The 17,212-nt window shown below is 43.3% G+C and overlaps 1 protein-coding gene across 1 annotated transcript in view; it reads left to right on the forward strand.

Moving 5' to 3' along the window:
* PLXNC1 (plexin C1) overlaps nucleotides 1-16,172 on the forward strand; it is a 69,041-nt gene extending 52,869 nt beyond the window's left edge. The window contains exons 24-33 of the mRNA XM_009698132.1: nucleotides 2,674-2,847; nucleotides 4,046-4,149; nucleotides 8,411-8,465; nucleotides 9,247-9,278; nucleotides 9,367-9,474; nucleotides 11,392-11,555; nucleotides 12,001-12,148; nucleotides 14,009-14,149; nucleotides 14,241-14,315; nucleotides 16,010-16,172. Of these exons, the coding sequence (XP_009696434.1) occupies nucleotides 2,674-2,847; nucleotides 4,046-4,149; nucleotides 8,411-8,465; nucleotides 9,247-9,278; nucleotides 9,367-9,474; nucleotides 11,392-11,555; nucleotides 12,001-12,148; nucleotides 14,009-14,149; nucleotides 14,241-14,315; nucleotides 16,010-16,114 (1,106 nt within the window). The 3' untranslated portion in view covers nucleotides 16,115-16,172. The remainder of the gene's footprint in view (nucleotides 1-2,673; nucleotides 2,848-4,045; nucleotides 4,150-8,410; nucleotides 8,466-9,246; nucleotides 9,279-9,366; nucleotides 9,475-11,391; nucleotides 11,556-12,000; nucleotides 12,149-14,008; nucleotides 14,150-14,240; nucleotides 14,316-16,009) is intronic.
* Nucleotides 16,173-17,212: the final 1,040 nt, after the last annotated feature.

The raw sequence follows: 17,212 nt of genomic DNA on the forward strand, positions 1-17,212 counted from the left end.
TAAGTTAACTTGGTTTTTTTGTTTCCTTTGCAAAGTGAGAGAGCTTAGAAAAGGGCCTGATGATGTTTCCTCGTGACTTCCATGTGTCCTCCTGTGATTTCTTTTAAATGTTTTCTGACCTTCAGAGCCGATCATAAAAGGGCTTTCATAATTTTACAGTCATTTCTGATTCTTTTTCCAGTTCTACACTTTGTGTCTAAATGCAGTGATTGTGACTGTCAGCTTCTGATTAATGGTTTCTAAAGCCAGGGACTGTGCTGTCAGACAGGTTGAAGCTGATTTATGAAAACTTCAGCTACAGAGAGAAGACTTAATAATAATTGGCTTTCCTAGCTCCCCATCAATTGCTTCGTCACTTAAGATTAACTTCTGCAGGAAATCATATCAGCAAAACTGTCTGGCTCTCTTGGTTTAGAGACTTTCGTGCATTTAACTGTTTCTTCCCATCTGACCACTTCTTTGTGTCGTAAAGTGTTGTTAGGATCCTCGCATTGTGAATACTTTTGATTAAGGAGTCCAGAAATGACTCCTGTTCCACCTACATAAAGGACCACTTCTCCCATTTTACAGTCCTGACATCCTGCAATGAGTTGAGCAGGGATGGGAGGACACTGGCATGCTAATAACATTTATGTGCAATCTGTGTGAGAGCATGTGCTGAAAAGGAAATGCAGCAGAGAAAAGACAGTTTCTCTTGATAGTCTGAAAGGAAGAGGAAATGAAGAAGCAGGAACATGAATATTGCAGCGTAGGAATAATGTTAGGAGGAAAGGATAGACTAAAGGAAGGAATGCTTCCAAGGATGTAAAGACAAATCAACATCAGTTAAAGTGTGAGTAGCTACTCCAGAAAGATCAGTTTGGAGAACAGAAGAGACAAAGACTTTGATTAAAATGAGTGTTCCAAAGACAAAATACAGTTAGTCCCTGTCCACATTTTTGTCCTACAAGACCATGACCTCAGGGCAACCAAAGTCAAGGACAGGACTGCTGTCTGTTCAGTTGGTCTGTGGACCTAACCAAGCATGACTCCCTCATTCCTGTGCCAATATATTTTTTACTAATTTTCCGCATGAAATCCCAACCTGAGGCATGGCATCCAGTCTGCTTCTCCTTCTGCAGGCACCGTTACCACATATCCTCCTCTTCTGTTCTGTCTGTCCTTTCCATGGACTCATTTTCCTCACAATTAAACAACTCGGTGTCCTGATTAAGTTATTCTCAGTTACTTCAGTTATGCCCTAGTCTTTGTAAAATCCTGATCTTCATAGTTTTGCAACTCTTTTTAATACCACTTTTGCTTCTGTAGAAACAGTGAAGTTAATCTATGTCTCACTGGACTACTTTTTTTTCACCACCAGTGTGTTGTAATTTCCACTCTTGCTGGGTAATAAAGCAGAAAATAGCATTCTACAACTATTAATAACTACCTGTTTTTCTGAGAAAAGTTGTCCGTGCAGCAACCTGGACAGAAGTTCTTTCCTTCACATGACAGCAGGGAAAAAATTTTTTTTAGTTGCTTCCTCTTTTAACGATTGCTCCTTCACCAAGTCACACCTGCAGTCCTCTCATTTCAGTCAAAAGATATGTTTTGTACCAGAAACGTCCAACAGCCGGAATGGTTCAAGTACACAAATTTTTCTTATGCCACTTGCAGTCAAGTGCTGGCACCTAAAACACTTGTTTTAATTCTGTCCCAAGACATCTCCAGCAGAACATCTGTATCCGTGTAGCTGAACAGTGATTTCTCTGCAAGGAGCAGGCTGCGGCACTGGAAATGATTGCTGTTACCGCTCGACACTAGCAATTCCCTGCTCATCCCTTTTTCCCTGCCTTTTGGCAGTTGATCTGCCTGACCAGACCAGAAACATGACCTGGCTAAAAACATTCCCTGGAGACGGTCACCCAGTCTCATTGCCACCTCTAGCCCGTACTCCCTGTGTGTGCAGCCTAACAGATGAGTTGTGTCCCAGCTGAGTAGCTGTGAGCTAAAGGGCAGGGATGTTGTAACTGGACAGGTTATGTGAGTGAGTGACTCGGAGTAGCAACTAGTAGAATAAATCACACTTTTCTGTGCAGATGTGGAATGCTTTGGGTTCTGTCTGCTTCGAACATGCCTTCCCTTTCCACTGCTTCTGCAGTAGCCCTGTCTCTGCTGCCTCAAGAGACACAGCTGTATTTTTTTTTTTGTATGATATAAGGCACTCAGCATAATCTGCTGGTGTAAATATGCATTTTAACACTGCTTCCTATCCACTCAGAATCAATCATGCTTACCATGACGACTTACTTAGCAACCTTATCAGATCTCTAGTTGCTTACAGTTTTGCTTTTAAGGCATTCATTTTAAATAAAAGATCTGCTATTTTTAGAACACGCATTGTAATTTTTCCTGGTGTCCTGTCTTTTTGTTGGTAATTCACTGAAATAGATTTGCACTAAGGCAGAATACAAAATACACTTTTGGAAATACACAGCTATATATCTTTGATTCTTCAGGCACGAGGAATTCTAAATGCATCATTGTGTAATTCCTTCAACTAATCTTTATTTGAAATAGCTTTAATAATAAATATGCTGAAAATCCCTCAGGTTTGCTGTCAGAAGTTTATCGGTTTCCCATGCCAGGTATTCCCTGTAAGTCAGAATAACATGTGTTTCTTTCCCCAGACAGTGAACGTTATCTTTGAAAAAATCCCAGAAAATGAGAGTGGAGTTGCCTGTCAAACTATTCAAGTTAATGTTCTGGACTGTGACACCATAGGCCAAGCCAAGGAGAAGAGCCTCCAGGCTTTCCTTAATAAGAATGGCTTTCCTTATGGTCTTCAGCTGGATGAAATTGGTCTTGGTAAGAGAGTGTCAGTGTGTTATATTTTCGTGGAGTTCACTGGTTTGTCTGTAGAGTTTTCTTGTCAGGAATTCCTACCTTTGATTTTTTTTTTAGGGTTTAGGCAGAACATAGCTTTTGTAAGGAATTTCTAGGGAAATACTAGATCATTTATGCTACCGGTTAGAACATTGGAATACATCTGCTTTGCTTCTGCAGAGACTTCAACATGCAGTTAACAAACACATGTTATTTATTGAACACGTCTAACTTACATGTTTCTTTTCTGGCTTAAGTAAGGTGGCCTGTCCACCTAAGTACAGCTAGCTGATAAATTTTGTCAGCAGGTAAGGTGACTTGTCATGATCACCAAGTACTTTAGTCCCTACCTACTACCCCTCCTGCTGCCCTTCCTTCCAACAGGCCGATGTTCCCCTTGATCAGAAGAACCCGCAAATATAGTTTATTTACAGACAGATAACTATATAATAGTACGCATGTAACTCACAAAGATACGTACAGTATCTGCAGATGTAAATAAGGCCATTCCAGCAGATGAGTCGAGCCACCTTTTCTTGTTGGGTTTTCAAGAGCTCAAGGTCAGATAAAAGCCTGTAGTTGCCACCATACCGCTTCCCACATGCTCCAACAGGAAATCCAACAAACTCTACATTGTTGGCATTCGGCACCTCCTGGACTTGCTCCCTAAGATGTTGCTATTTCCTCTCCTTCTCAGATGCTGTGTCGGCAAGTGATGATAATTTACTTTCATATCTGATGTTTACATCCACCACCAGTGCCTGGTCACCCTTCACAAATACTATGTCAGTCTTGTACAGTTCATTTTAGTGATCTCTTAGAAGTGGCTTGTGAAACCTTTCTTCTAGTCCCAAGGTGGCTGTAACACCAGGGCATGTTTGTGCAACAGAATAACTAGATTAGGTGAAAGCACCTCCAAAAACTCTGCCTTGACCAACACAAAGTGAAGCGTCAATAGCCTGCAATAATGGAAGCCACCCAGGCTGTCACCCCAGAAAAGGAATCTGTAGTGTGGGAGTGCCAAACCACTCTCATGTGACCTAGCACAAGGACAGCAAGAAACAGCTCAGTGGGGAGCCACTGATCCAAAAATAATTAGGTGTTGTTTTTCTTTACAAACATCTGTACGGTGAGAATGCCATTGGGATGTTAATTGTTTTCTGTTGCTGTCATACTGCAGAACTTGCGTCTGAGGAGCAGCAAAGAGAATTGTTAGATATTGATGCTTCCTCAGAGGTGATGGAAGATGGGAAAAGGAAGCTAAATACCATCGGTCATTACGAGGTAAGCGCAGAAGCCATACCAATGAATCGTGAAGCAGTTTCTCCCCAACTCCTAAATGCTGTCTGCACAGAAGTATCTTGATTGATCAAAATCTTGAAAAGGTAGCTGAGCATCATGAAGAAAAGGAAAGAAATGCATGACACACAACTTTCTTGCCAATGAGTCATATGTTTTCTGTTACTTTTCAGAGATTTACTTGCTGCAGGTTGCTTGGTTCAAGCGTACCAGGTAGACTGTTCTGTTGAGCGTTTCAGTTAAAACAGAATCTGATTTCCAGCTACGAACATAGCCTTGAGTCTTTTCTAGTCTCTGCTGCTGAGTTTTTGTTGCACCATGAGCAATTGTTTACCTCTTCCCACCTCATATTTTGATTAGCTGAACAGACAGTAGGGATACTTGTGAAAGCTCATTGAAAGTCAGAATAAAAAGGATCGATGAGTTTGCTCAGTCTTCTCTTGAGACCTCCTGTGTCAGCCTCCTTCCCTTTTTCTCTCTGTTTCTGCTTCCATCTACTGTCACCACTTGTACCATAAGTTTCCTCCTCCACTTGCAATGCACCTGTAAACCAGTCATTTTCAATGCTGCAATAATCTATCCATCATTGCAACAACACAAGGCTGCAACTGGCGGCAGAGCCCTTCTGGGTGTAAAAGCGTAGCAAGCAGCAGTGCCTGTCTGAGGAGTTTCCACTGACGGTAGTCAAAATAGAGGGTGAGAGGCTGGGATAAAATGTGCAACAGATGATTTGCCTTGGGTGATACGGTAGCTCATGTTTTGATGCTTACAGATAGATTTTGGAAATGAGGTTAGTACGCCAAGTGCTATTAGTGAGCTTTCTTCATGCCTCATTGTTGAATTTGAAAGTCTGGCTCTTAACATAATAATCAATTTTTATTTATTTAGAAGTTTTGTTGATGAGTGTAGGTCTGTGCCATGCAATGCAGTATGGTGCTGGGAAACCTGAGCCAGCCCTGAACAGGTTGCTGTCTGCGTGAGCAAATACAGTGCCATCCACAGAGAGAAACAAGGACTCCTAGCAGGACTGTTTGTAGCTTGGGCGAAGCACAAGGCTGCTCAGATCTGGAGCAAGCTCATTTGGAGTCACTTTACAGATTTCTGTAGGCGTTGGTTGCTCTCCTTACCTCCTGGGCAGGCAGCAGTGACCCCAGATGTCCTGAGTCACCATCCGGTGTCTTAAATACAGCTTTTCCTGTGCCTCTCTTGAATCTTGTCTGTAGATTAACATGGGACTTCCTCCACTCTACTTGTAAAGATTTTGTACAAATTAGGACATTGTAGTGTTGCAGAGTCTATGCAGTAAAGGTCAACGTAGATTTGAATCTGATTAGATATTTGAACTTCTGTCAAATGTGATCGTACCTGCCCTCTTCACTACGGGCAGCTATTGCAAGTGCTCCCCGATTTTACTTGGCAGCTTTTTGCACTTCCTGAGCCCATGGCATGCCATGGCTCATGGATGCCATACTTCATGGCAGATGAGTCTGCTCTGTTTGATCACTGTCATCCCTGGGTATCTTTGTCCCAGCCCTTGTTTTCGTCTGAGGTTTCTGCAGGCAGATGCAAGTTAGGTTGGAGGCTCAGTTGTTTTTGCAAAGCTGTAACTACACTAATTATAGCTTAGCAGCTGCCTTTTGGAAATTGTGCTGGGTATCTCTGTTAGATATTTTAGTTCGCTTTTTCTGCCACTGACAAAATAATGTACATTTTAGGCAGCAGCTTAGTGTCATTTTAGGCGGTGGCTTAGTGGCAAGTATCAGCCATTAGCATATCTAGTTTATTTTCTCGTATGCATATTAATGCAAAAAGGAATGTAAAAGCGTCTAGCAAGAAAAAGGAACATTGCATACACGCTGTGAGGGTAGTAACGTTGCCTGAGGAATTCCAACTTACATTTCAATAGTGCCTAGAGTTTTGTGGCAGGCCTGAATTTTTCTTTTTGTTTGCTAGCCTTAAATGCTACAAACTAATCAGATTTTTGAAACTGGAAACTACCATCAAATCTTTTTAAGATACCGGAGCATGAGAGTTTTGTTGTAATGGTCCCAGAATCACCAGTCACTCTTGAAAAAGCAGACTTAGTTTCTCCACTTATTTTTAAGATACACAGGTAGGGGATGTTTGCCTTTTTGTGTGGTGTTTCTGAAGGGAAAAAAAATCCACTGTACTCTTATTAGACTTTCATGTGTCTCTGACTTGTGTGCTCCTTTTGCTGTGATTGTTTGCTCCTAGTAGGGTTATTGATGTGATTATTTGTGAGGTCTGCACTGTTGTTTGCATGAGAATAACCACAAGCCTTGACAAGAAAGTTGCTGATTATCATGATGTCCTATTTCCCACGCAAGAAGAGAGCTAGAGAACCCCTTTCAGATCTGCTGTCCTGTCACAGATCTCCAATTTCTCAGCCTGTAGCAGCATTGCACGTTCCAGAGCAGGCACATCCCCAGAGAGCGAATCTAAATGTGTGATCCGGGGAGCTCACTGAGAAGAACTGGGTTATAGGGAGGACAGGAGGCCTGGAGAACAAGGAAGAGGCCTAGAACCACACTACTACATCTTCTGTTTTGGAAAGTAGCTGAACTCCATGTTGTGTGGATCTGAACAGCTCTCTCCTCTCCCTGTTTGTCCCCCCTCAGTAACGCACCTGACAAAGTAAAGATGTTTTGAAGTGTCCATGGGAGCAGCCCACCATGAAAAGTGGTTTATGCAGCAGGAGACAAAAAGAAGGAGTTTGGGGTTTTTTTTATTGGATCACACTGAAAGAAACAGCAAGTATGGCTGCTGCAGTAATGATAAAGAAGGGACAGCATATCCCACTCAATGCTAAAAGCATCATTTGTCCCAGAAATAAAACCTGAAGTGGGAGCTTGGCTCATGCCTGCACTGCACCAACGCCTCTGGTTCCTGGAGGGAAGCACTGTTCTCCCTCCAAGCTCTGCTCATCTCCCTCAGAACAGGAGCCAACACATTTCAGCATTGGGCTGCTCTCCTGCTTCGTGGAGAGGGAGAAGGAGCGGAGGCAGCGTGTTGCCCACGCCGCGCTGGGAGGGGGTAAGCTGCTGGGTAGCCCTGTTCCTGTTTACCTATCTACACGGCCAAGTAGGAGGACTCGCTGGGTGTTCGTGTCACCTCACAAGCTAGCCTTAGAGCATATTTCCCACTTGTAGTGTGGTTTTAAAGTGCTCTGTGTTATCTGAAAGAGCTCTGAAACACTGTATGATAAATGGAAACCCTGTAAAAAACCATACTTGTAAAATAGATTGCATTTACCTTCCAGGAGCAAGTGTAAGTGCAGATTTCTTTGGCGCAAGACACAGCTTTTGATAGAGTATCTTAATGTTAAAACTGGTTTCTCACACCAGGCTGGCTGCCAAGGTTTAAAAAACACTTAAATTATTTTGGCAGAGATCCCTTCCTAGAACCGGCCAGTTGTTTTTCTAATTACAGAGGCAAGTACACTAGCACTTGGCAAGAGCCAACATTTGACAGCAGAGCAGTGGTGTAGTTCTCAGCGGGAGCCGTTTCTGATTTACTCTTTGACAATAAAAGCATGACTTGCCAGTTTCTTTTAAAGATAATAGTTACCATCCTGGCGGCACTATAAATTCAGGGAAGGAGGGAGGTAGATTTTCCTAGAAATCCCAAGGTAGCTAGATATGGATCTTGACTTTATGGTCCATGAGGCGTAAATATTTTGCTCAGTTTGACAACAGTTCTTGGGAACGCCAGGCTAGACCCTCAACATGGCCCCTCCACAGGGCATGGGGGAATGGACTGAGCTGGAAGAAAGGGAGCCAGAAGAGAAATCATCCTTGTGTTCCCCTCCCTGCTTCACCTTCCCGTAAGATCCTGTCGCATTGGAGCCGGAGAATTCAACCTGGGCAATCTGTAGAAAGATGGGTGCAAGACGCAGCACAAAGCAGTACATGAAAATGAAAATATCCAAATAGGGGCTGAACCAGAAAAATCAAAGAAAGGGAAAGGTCTTAAAGGCTGGTTTGTGGGAAGAACTGCCTTCCCACCTTGCCAGGTAAGGTTAACAAACTGCGACTGCTACCCATGCCTCAAAACCCAGCCCTGGCTGCCTGCTGAGAGCCGTGCACACCATGGTGAGACCAAAATGGGCTGGCACGCTGGGCTGGCACGCTCCTGCCCTGCCACGGACTTAAGGACAGAGGAAATGAAACTGAGGGCTTTGTGAATTCTAGACACTTTTGTTTCAGCAGGAAAAAAATGCTTTCAGATTTCAAATGGAGCAACCATAAAAGTCTTTAAAAAGAAGACAAATACCCTATCAGGTAACAAAAGAACTGCAACCTAATCTTTTGTGGAGAATGGGCTGGGAATGCAGAGAGCTGAGCTGTGACCGGTTGTGTCTTGGTCAATAGGAGGTCAGAAAAATTGGCACTTTGATACAGCTGACTCAAATGAAGAGCCGTGTTACCCTGGCTCTGGGCTTCTGGCAGGCACAGTAGGCCTAGGAGGAAGGAAGAAGGCAAAGGAAAGAAGGACAGAAGGACTTACAGTCCTTGGCAAATGAATGCTTAAAGATCCAGACCCATAGGCAGGAAAGCAGGGCAGGAAAGCCCAGTGATGCAAAGTGCTGACTCGTGAGACCAGCACAGGGAACATGCCCTGCTCCGCTGCCCGGCGTTGTGCATCATGGACATAGTGGTGCACCGTCCAGAGACGGGCATAAAAAACCACAGGTTTGGAATTTTCCTTATTCTCTTGACTCTGTTTCTGAAAGCTTTGACTCAGCTATCTCCACAGCATGTCAGGAGTTAAAGGGTGTTTACAAGGGATCAGTTTGTCTCACCTACCCATGTGATGCAGGTGCTCCAACCTTAACTTAGTGGTCCAAGCTACAGGTTGGCACTGGGGAGATGAGCCAGGAGCTGTACATTTCTCAGAGGCTTCTCTCAGACCGCAGGCAGGAAAAGCATGACGTGGAGCCTGCTTGCTCGCTCGGTGTCCTGGCATGCACCCTGCTGCACAGCCCAGAGCCCAGCAGAATTCACAAGCTCGTAGCTGTGTGTTTCATTAATGCCTGTTTGCTCTCTGCTTTCTGTTGTTTAGATGTGGACTACTCCAACGAACACTGTCATTTGGTGAGTTCAGTGATTACACTGTTAAGTGGTAGATTTAATACTGAGCTGTATTTGTATCTGTGTAATCTCTCTAATCTCTCCATGACAGATTTTACCAGACTTCGAAACAAACAAAGATGTGAAAGGAGCAGGTCACAAAGGAAAGCAAAAATTCAAAGTGAAAGAAATGTATCTGACAAAGCTGCTGTCAACCAAGGTAATCTGTAAAGGTCTTATTTTGGGGGAGGGCTGATGTTAGGCTTGGCTAGTTTGGCACAGCAGAAATAGAAATCAAAGCAGAAATTGTGCAGACTTCCTGCATGTATATCAAATGTTAAATAAAAAAGTAACCTATAAAAATCACTGTGCTAACTATGGATTGTGACCGTTTGAAGACGGACACATTTCAGGTTTTCTAGTGCTAGAGTTCTAAAATGTCTGTTACTTGCACTCTCTCTCTCCTCAGTAAGCACAACCTTTTAAAAGTTAAAGAAAAAAGGTAGTTACTGAGCTCATAGAAAATGAGTTTTGCCACCAAGTCCCACAGAGTGAGAACAATCCCTTCTGGAGAGACAGCTTTCAGTCAGCAATCTCCTCACTCCCTACTACAGTTTGCCCAGCTTAGAGACAACTTCCAAGGCCCGAGTTTCACAAAATATTGCCCATGAAATGAAATAATCCTTTAGGGTCTCAAATTAAGCATCCAAAATAACTAGATTAATTTTCAAAACAAGGTCCTTAGGATTTATAATACGATTACCCAATGTATACAGTGCACATTCCTTAGGAATAAGCCCTGCTCACTCCCTCTGGTAATGTCATCTTGTTTCTGACTTACTCAAAAGGGTTATAAAACTCTTTGCAACAGCGTATTGCTTAAAATATTAATCAGTGCACAACACTGGGCGCTGTGTGATACAAGAGGCCTGAAGGGATGATGATGATGGCCTTGTTGCATTTAAAAATCTATCAATCATTATTTAATTAGATTGTTGATAGCATCTGAAGTAATTTGGGACACTATTCAAAGTGAGAGTGAAGACTGGTCATTTCTCATTAGCTGTGGAAGCTAACAAAAGCCCTTAGGAACTGCTGGAGTAAACCAGTAATATGTTGGAAGACAGAAGTACAAAAGAAAAGATGAGGCTTTTAAGAAACAGTCCTTTTAAAGGGCTTTAAATTAATCATCTCCTTCTCCAAGTGCTCTGAAGAACAGTGCTTTGATTTCCTGCACTGTGAAATGCCACCCATGGTACGCCGTGCACTAAAGGAAATTGCATTGAACCGTGTCTCTCTCACGCGTACACGCACACAGACACAATTGCAGAGTTTGCCATGTGAAATGAATTGGCCAGTAGCGGATCAAGGCCCTGGGATAGACTTAAATCCTTCTTGATGAGAGGAGATTGGGCTGAACTGATCTTCGGAACAGATGTGAGGGAAAAAAACCCACAAAACGGTGTTTTGCTTTGATTGCCTCTACTTATGAATACTCTGTGATGATGTCAGTGAGTCCATCAGCAACCAAGCCCTTGCTTTTTGTGAGCCAAATAGCTTCACATCTGGATCAGAAATACCCAGTTTTCAGTTCTTCTCTCTAATGTTAGTGTCTTTGTACGCCACCTAAAACTGTTACCCTAGAATTAGATCAAGCGCCACAGTCGCTTGGCTGTGAAGTGTTGATAAGCACGTGTTCAACGTGTGTCACAGATGGCACCGTGAAGACCAGTGCCCTAGAGAAGTGGTTAAAATCCTTTCACTCACCTCCCTCATACTTCCAGTCACAAGTTCCAAATGCCTGTAGCAATGGTGCCAACAGTATCTGAAGAGTTGATGTTATCTTGGTTGGAACGAGTGATTCCTTCCGCCTACGATTTATCACAAAGTTCACAATTCTCCTCTCAGTAAAGTGACAGGACATGTGATGTTTGAAAGCAACTCATTATGGTGTATTTGTACTTTCATTTTTGTTATTGAGTCTCTTGTTTGCCAATAACCTATGGCCTAGATGTTTACCACAAGCATATTGTAATTTCCGTGTGTGGTTGCCTTGGGGCACACTCAGCTCTCTGAGACACGAAATCCTCTTCTTTTCTTGTGTAATAATAACACCGTTCATTTTCTTACATTTCAGGTTGCAATTCATTCAGTTGTTGAAAAGCTCTTCAGGAGCATTTGGAGTTTACCCAACAATAAAGCACCTGTTGCCATCAAGTACTTTTTTGACTTTCTGGATGCCCAGGCTGAGAGCAAAAAAATTACGGACCCCGACGTGGTCCATATATGGAAAACGAACAGGTATGCCCATATGATACGTGCAGGAGTGCGTGCACTCTCTGAAAATGTAGTTGCAAAGATGCAACAGGTCAGCTGTGATCAGAAGAATTAAAATTTTGGCATGTCTGGGTGAAGATGTGGTTTGGCTTTGTGGATCCCAGTAATTTTAGTATATTGGTTGCATACCGATACGAACCGCCCTAGCTTCCAGGACTTCTAAGTCTGCGTACTGACTTCACACCCAGAAAGAAGTATCTGCAGGCTGAGAGCATTATTTGAAGATGGAAGGGTGACTGATGTGTTTGCTCTGTAGCCTTTGTTCCCTGGTTCCTTTTCTAACTTGGATAAGCGGCCCAGAAATGTGCTTCTTTCCATGAGTGCAGTGCAATTAAGCTACCAGTTTAAAGCCATTGTGCTACCTGAGTGGTTAGTTTTTTAAAAAGATGCTGCTTCTTTCTCTGTCTAGTCTTCCTCTTCGCTTCTGGGTGAACATCCTGAAGAATCCCCAGTTTGTCTTTGATATTAAGAAGACTTCACACATAGATGGCTGTTTGTCTGTAATCGCACAAGCTTTCATGGACGCCTTTTCCCTGGCAGAACAGACACTGGGGAAGGTAATGCTGCCCCTCCAGTCTTTTGCTAACTCCTTAACCAATGTCTTTTTCAACTGTATAATGATTTAGAGGATGGAGTCTTGGATCCGCTGACATCAGGGGCAAAACTATCAGTGGCCTGATCAAGCTGGGTTTCCATTCCTTGTTGCTCCGTCTCAGAAGGCTTTGAAGAATTCACTGGAGTAGACAGATAACAGCTACTGGAATGCTGTATTTACAGTTAACTGCTGCTTGTCTTCTCTGCAGTTAGTTTCTGCACGGTGTGTTTATAGAATATGTGGAAGAGGGTGGAAAAATGTAAGATTTTAATGAAGTTGTAAAGAATTTTTAAACAAAGGTCTTAAAAGTATTAACATTATTTGATAAGTAGTCCAAATTTTGTCTGCCACATGCCAATGTGCAGAAAACACACATAGTAAGCTACTGGGAGCTGTAAGAATACTTGAAAGGGCTCTGAAGTTTGAAACGGTTCCTTTCACATGTATTGTTAGCTGCTCCCTTTTTATATGCAAAATTATTTACTGGAGTAACAAGTCCAGAACTCTTACATTCAAAAGCTCTTTAGTACAGTGTCCAGAACTCTGGGGATCAGAAATACTTCCTTTTTCCTGAGGATATTTTCCTTTTCTTTGGACCAAAGCAGGAAGCATTTGTTCAGGCTGATAACTACCAAGAAAAACAGGCTAGAGATTTTTTAGCCCCCAAAAAATTTATATAAAAATGGACTAATTTCCTATGTGAGCTGAACCAAGTGCTCATCTGTTAAAGGTAAATAACAAATAATATGCTTATTTGTCTTAATTTAGGAGTGAAATGTCATGAATTAAAACTAATCACATCACTTGATGGAAAAACTGCAAGTGAGCATGGTCTCTTAGGGTTCTGTGCTTAACATCCATTGTGAGGTACTGTTGCTACAGCAGCTCCCGTTAGCGATTTCAAAAGGGGTGCTGAAACCTAATAAAGGTTTGCAACGCAGTAAACATCTTGTGGCCTTTTAGTACTCAAATGTATTTACTTTTGTGATTTTTAGCCTTTTGTCTTAAAACGTTCTTTAGCCACTTAGAAAACAAACATTTAAATCATTTCATCACACAGTGGAAACAGTAGTGACGAGATATCACATGGTTGTGTCGTTTATTCCCCAGAATTTAAACTAGAGCAGTGACAGGAAACTACCAACCCCCACTTTTACATTCTGAAAACATGGTTTCCAGGTGGGGCTTCAGCTCCTACCACGAACATCAGCATTTATTTCCTCACATGAGCCTAAAGCTGCCTGGTAGGTCAGCGCTGACCTGGGTTGTTGAATCCTCTGGGGGAAAAAATAAAATAAATCCCTTTGGCTGTGCGTGCCTGGCCGTCAGCTCTCCATCTGCTCGAACCCCTGAGCAAAAGAAGCAGTAGGGACCAAAGAGGTTTTGGGGAAGCTCTGCCGGGACAGGATCTAGCAAGGCTCTCTGGCATGTTACCCATGGGGAGCTCACCCCAGCCCTGCTGTACTCTGTATGTAAATAGGGATCAGCCTCAAGCCCCTTGCTTCTGCTTTCACACCCTTTCAGGTCTGGGGAGCGGTGAGGAGGAAGTAAGAAAGAAAAATAGGTCTACGGGACAACTGTCCATCACTCCTGATGCCAATAGAAATAATTATACAGCAACTGTCATGAAACACATTACTGAGGTCCTGCGTCTGTTCTTCATCTTTATTTCATAACCTTGATTCCTTGTGTATAACCACCGCGAAGAGAAATGAGTCACAGGGAGAACAGACACAATTAGATGCAATTAACTATGTGGAGGTGGAACCTTAGGAAATCTGTGCTGTGAAAATTGACAAGGCTTCAAATATTTTCTCTTAAGGAAGCACCAACAAATAAACTTCTCTACGCTAAGGACATTCCACTCTACAAGAAGGAGGTGAAAGCGTACTATAAAGCCATCAGGGATCTGCCTCCATTGACCACTTCAGAGGTTGAAGAATTTCTAACTCAGGAATCCAAGGTATGGTTGAGAAGCAGCAACTTCATTTGCTTTCATGTGAAGTTTTTTTTAAAAAGGAGAACTATCTGACCAGAACTGTTTTCTGTTTTAGAAACATGAAAATGAATTTAATGAGAAAGTGGCCTTGATTGAAATCTGCAAATACATAGTGAAATACTATGATGAGGTAAGCACGTCTTGCTATCCCTGCTTGACCCCTTCATGTTAACTTGCACCCTCAGCCTTGAAAGTTGGGCTTGACAAAGTAACCAAGGGCTGGCCCCATGTGTGATTTATGGGGAGCTGCTCCAGAAAGAGCCCTGCAGGGATGTGGCCGAGGCTGCTCCTCTCGCTGAGCTGTGTGGGGCTCAGAGGGGTCACAAGCCAAAGGGTTTGTAAATGCACCTTTACTGTCACCACTGTATTTCACAGCGGCAGGAGCAATAAAATTTGCCCTGCAGTTTTGAGAAAGTTCCTGTACAGTCTAGATTTCTCATTTTACTGGGTTTGCAGAGTATCTGCTAATGCCTGTCACAACTCCAGTGCATGCGCTCCATTTCCCTGGAGATTCGGAAATCAGATTAGACTGTAGCACCAGGGATCTCGATTTAACAGTCGGTACAAACACCTCAGCGGAGCACGCTCAGCCTTGCAGCAAGAGGTGTCCGCTCCTTTCCCATCATAACCCTCTTACGCTCCGCTCTAATAGTCTTTCTCTTAAAGAAAAGAAGCTACAGCTTCCAGTCCCTGCTATTGCTAACAAAAGAAATCTTTTCTCAACTGAAAGCACTTAATCACAGGCTACCTCTAAGCTGCTTTGTAAGAAAAAATCTCTGCCCTCTGCTTTGCATGATAAGATTCTCCACTCCATTTTTCTCGGCACCCTTAACAGAGGCTGCGCGTGCCTGCGCGGGGCCGCAGATAAGAGCCAGCGTAGACTACGCGCCGAGAGGGGTGTGTTGCCTGAAGGCCTCCTTACCACTTCCAGCAGGTTGCCTGGGTCTCCCAGCAACCAGAGCTTTCGCTCTTTCATCCCCAGCCGCACAGCATCAGCGCTTGCTGTAATCATCCAGCTCTGTGTCACCCTGGAGGCTCGCTTACCGCTTCTGATCTGTAACATCTCAAATTGTCTGGGTTCAGCATCAAATCTTTGCCTCTTAAAAGAAGCTTGGGATGGTACTCAGAATGACAGTACACTTCATTAAGCTCATTAAAATTGTTGATACAGGGGACTTCAGAACACTTTCTAATCTTAGCACCCATTTTGGCTTTTTTTGAAGCTAGTACTGGCTAAACTTACCCCATCCTCTGCTCTTCCCCCTCTGGCTTTTGACCCGGAGCAGCTAAACCTCATCCATTGTTTGCTGAGACCTCAGTCGCTTTGTAGAGTTGCCAGCAAAGAGTTTTCAGAGAGCAGTAGTGCTCCTTCCGATCACCTGGGCCCCTGCCAAGTGGGCCAGTTAGAGGAAGAGAAGCAGTTTATTGCCCTCAGTTTAGAGGGCAGAGGAAGAGAAAGAAAATACCATTTGCAGATCTGCTCTAGGGTAAAACTGGAGCACTGGCCTTGCCTCACACTTGGAGAGATGAACATGTGTTGGATTTGGTTTGGGTTTGTGTTTTGGGTGGTGTTTTGGGTGGTTTTTTTTTTTGGCTTGGCTCTGTCATTCTTTTGTGGAAGTGTTGCAAATCCTGTAATCATAATGACTTGAAAGGAAAACTACCAAAATAAAGTGTTAAAGTCAGAAAAGAATGTTTACATATAGGCAGGCATTCAGATGGGTTTTTCTGCCAGTAGTTGTTGGAATGCAGAAAAGCAGGCTTTAAAAACCAGCAAGTAAAATAAGCACTAAAAAAATGATTCTCTTTTTTGCTAATTAACAGATTGTCAGCAAACTCGAGCGAGAACGGGGGTTTGAAGAAGTCCAGAAGCAGCTCCAGCAAGTAAAAGCCTTATTTGATGAAAAGAAAAAATGCAAATGGATTTGAGCAGAGCACTGACTCACAGCATCACTGTGGGGGATTTTAAATAAGCGCTGCTGCTCCCAAAACTGTTTTGACTGACTATTTGTACAGGGTTTGAAACGTTTGGACACTCTTCTCCACTCTGACCATTCCAAGTAATATCTGCGTTTGGGAATGAGGTATGGGCAGGGTTACATATTCAAATGTGGGCATGTAAAAGCGAAAGTGAGTGTAACGTTGGCAGGGCCAGCATTTTTAGGTACTTGAACATGCATACCTTTGGTTCAAAAATACTGCCTAAAAGTAAGCTTATTTAAAAACAGGCTTGTAGGAGGTGCGCAAACCACACTGCAAGTTCAGAGTTGCCCGTGTGAACTTGTGAGTTGCTTTTAGCTCTTTTTTTTTTTTTTAAGAGAGAAAGCTGATGTTTCGCCACATCCTTTCAGCAGCCTTGGCAAACTCTGAGGATGAGCTCCGGCTTCAGAATACGGGTCAGCTGCAGTTTCCTTCCTTCCAGACAAATGTACGCTGGTTCCTGTTCAGGAAAAAAAAACCACCAACAAACACAAAACAACAAACAGCACCAAAGTGACACTTAGGACAAGTGTGTTTAGCAGAAAAAGTCAGTCTGAGGTTTGAAGGCCAAATGCCACACGGCACGACCTAACCTTCCTTAGCTTAGCAATTCCACGTACAAAGGGAAGAGGAGGCTTTTGGAGAAGGGCGCTAGAGCGGCCTCAGTCTGTGTTTACATGTCTACCTTTCCATCCTTAAATAAGCTGTGAAACACTTGTGAGCAGCTTCACACTCGCAACCTCCATGCAGCTGCACCGCATCGGAACACCGTTGTGAGTTGATGAAGGAGCTGACGATGGCTGCACAAACCTGTACTCAGGTGTGTGATCGGCCCCGTGCATCAGCGCTGACAGCCCTGGCCAGCCTTGCCGTCTGTGTACGAGGCCCTCACAAATCTAAAGCCAGCATTTTTATTTTATTTTTTTTTCCAGGATGTCCAGCAAAGGCTGTGTTGAAAGAGGGTTAGTTTAAGAATACGTAAGAACAGGAGGTCTGGTGTAATCTCCCTACTGCGTATGAGACTGATAGAGCCGTGATAGTCGGGGT

The sequence above is a fragment of the Cariama cristata genome, unplaced genomic scaffold, assembly GCF_000690535.1.
Source record: "Cariama cristata isolate BGI_N322 unplaced genomic scaffold, ASM69053v1 scaffold6024, whole genome shotgun sequence".
In the NCBI taxonomy this organism is placed as follows: Eukaryota; Metazoa; Chordata; class Aves; order Cariamiformes; family Cariamidae; genus Cariama; species Cariama cristata.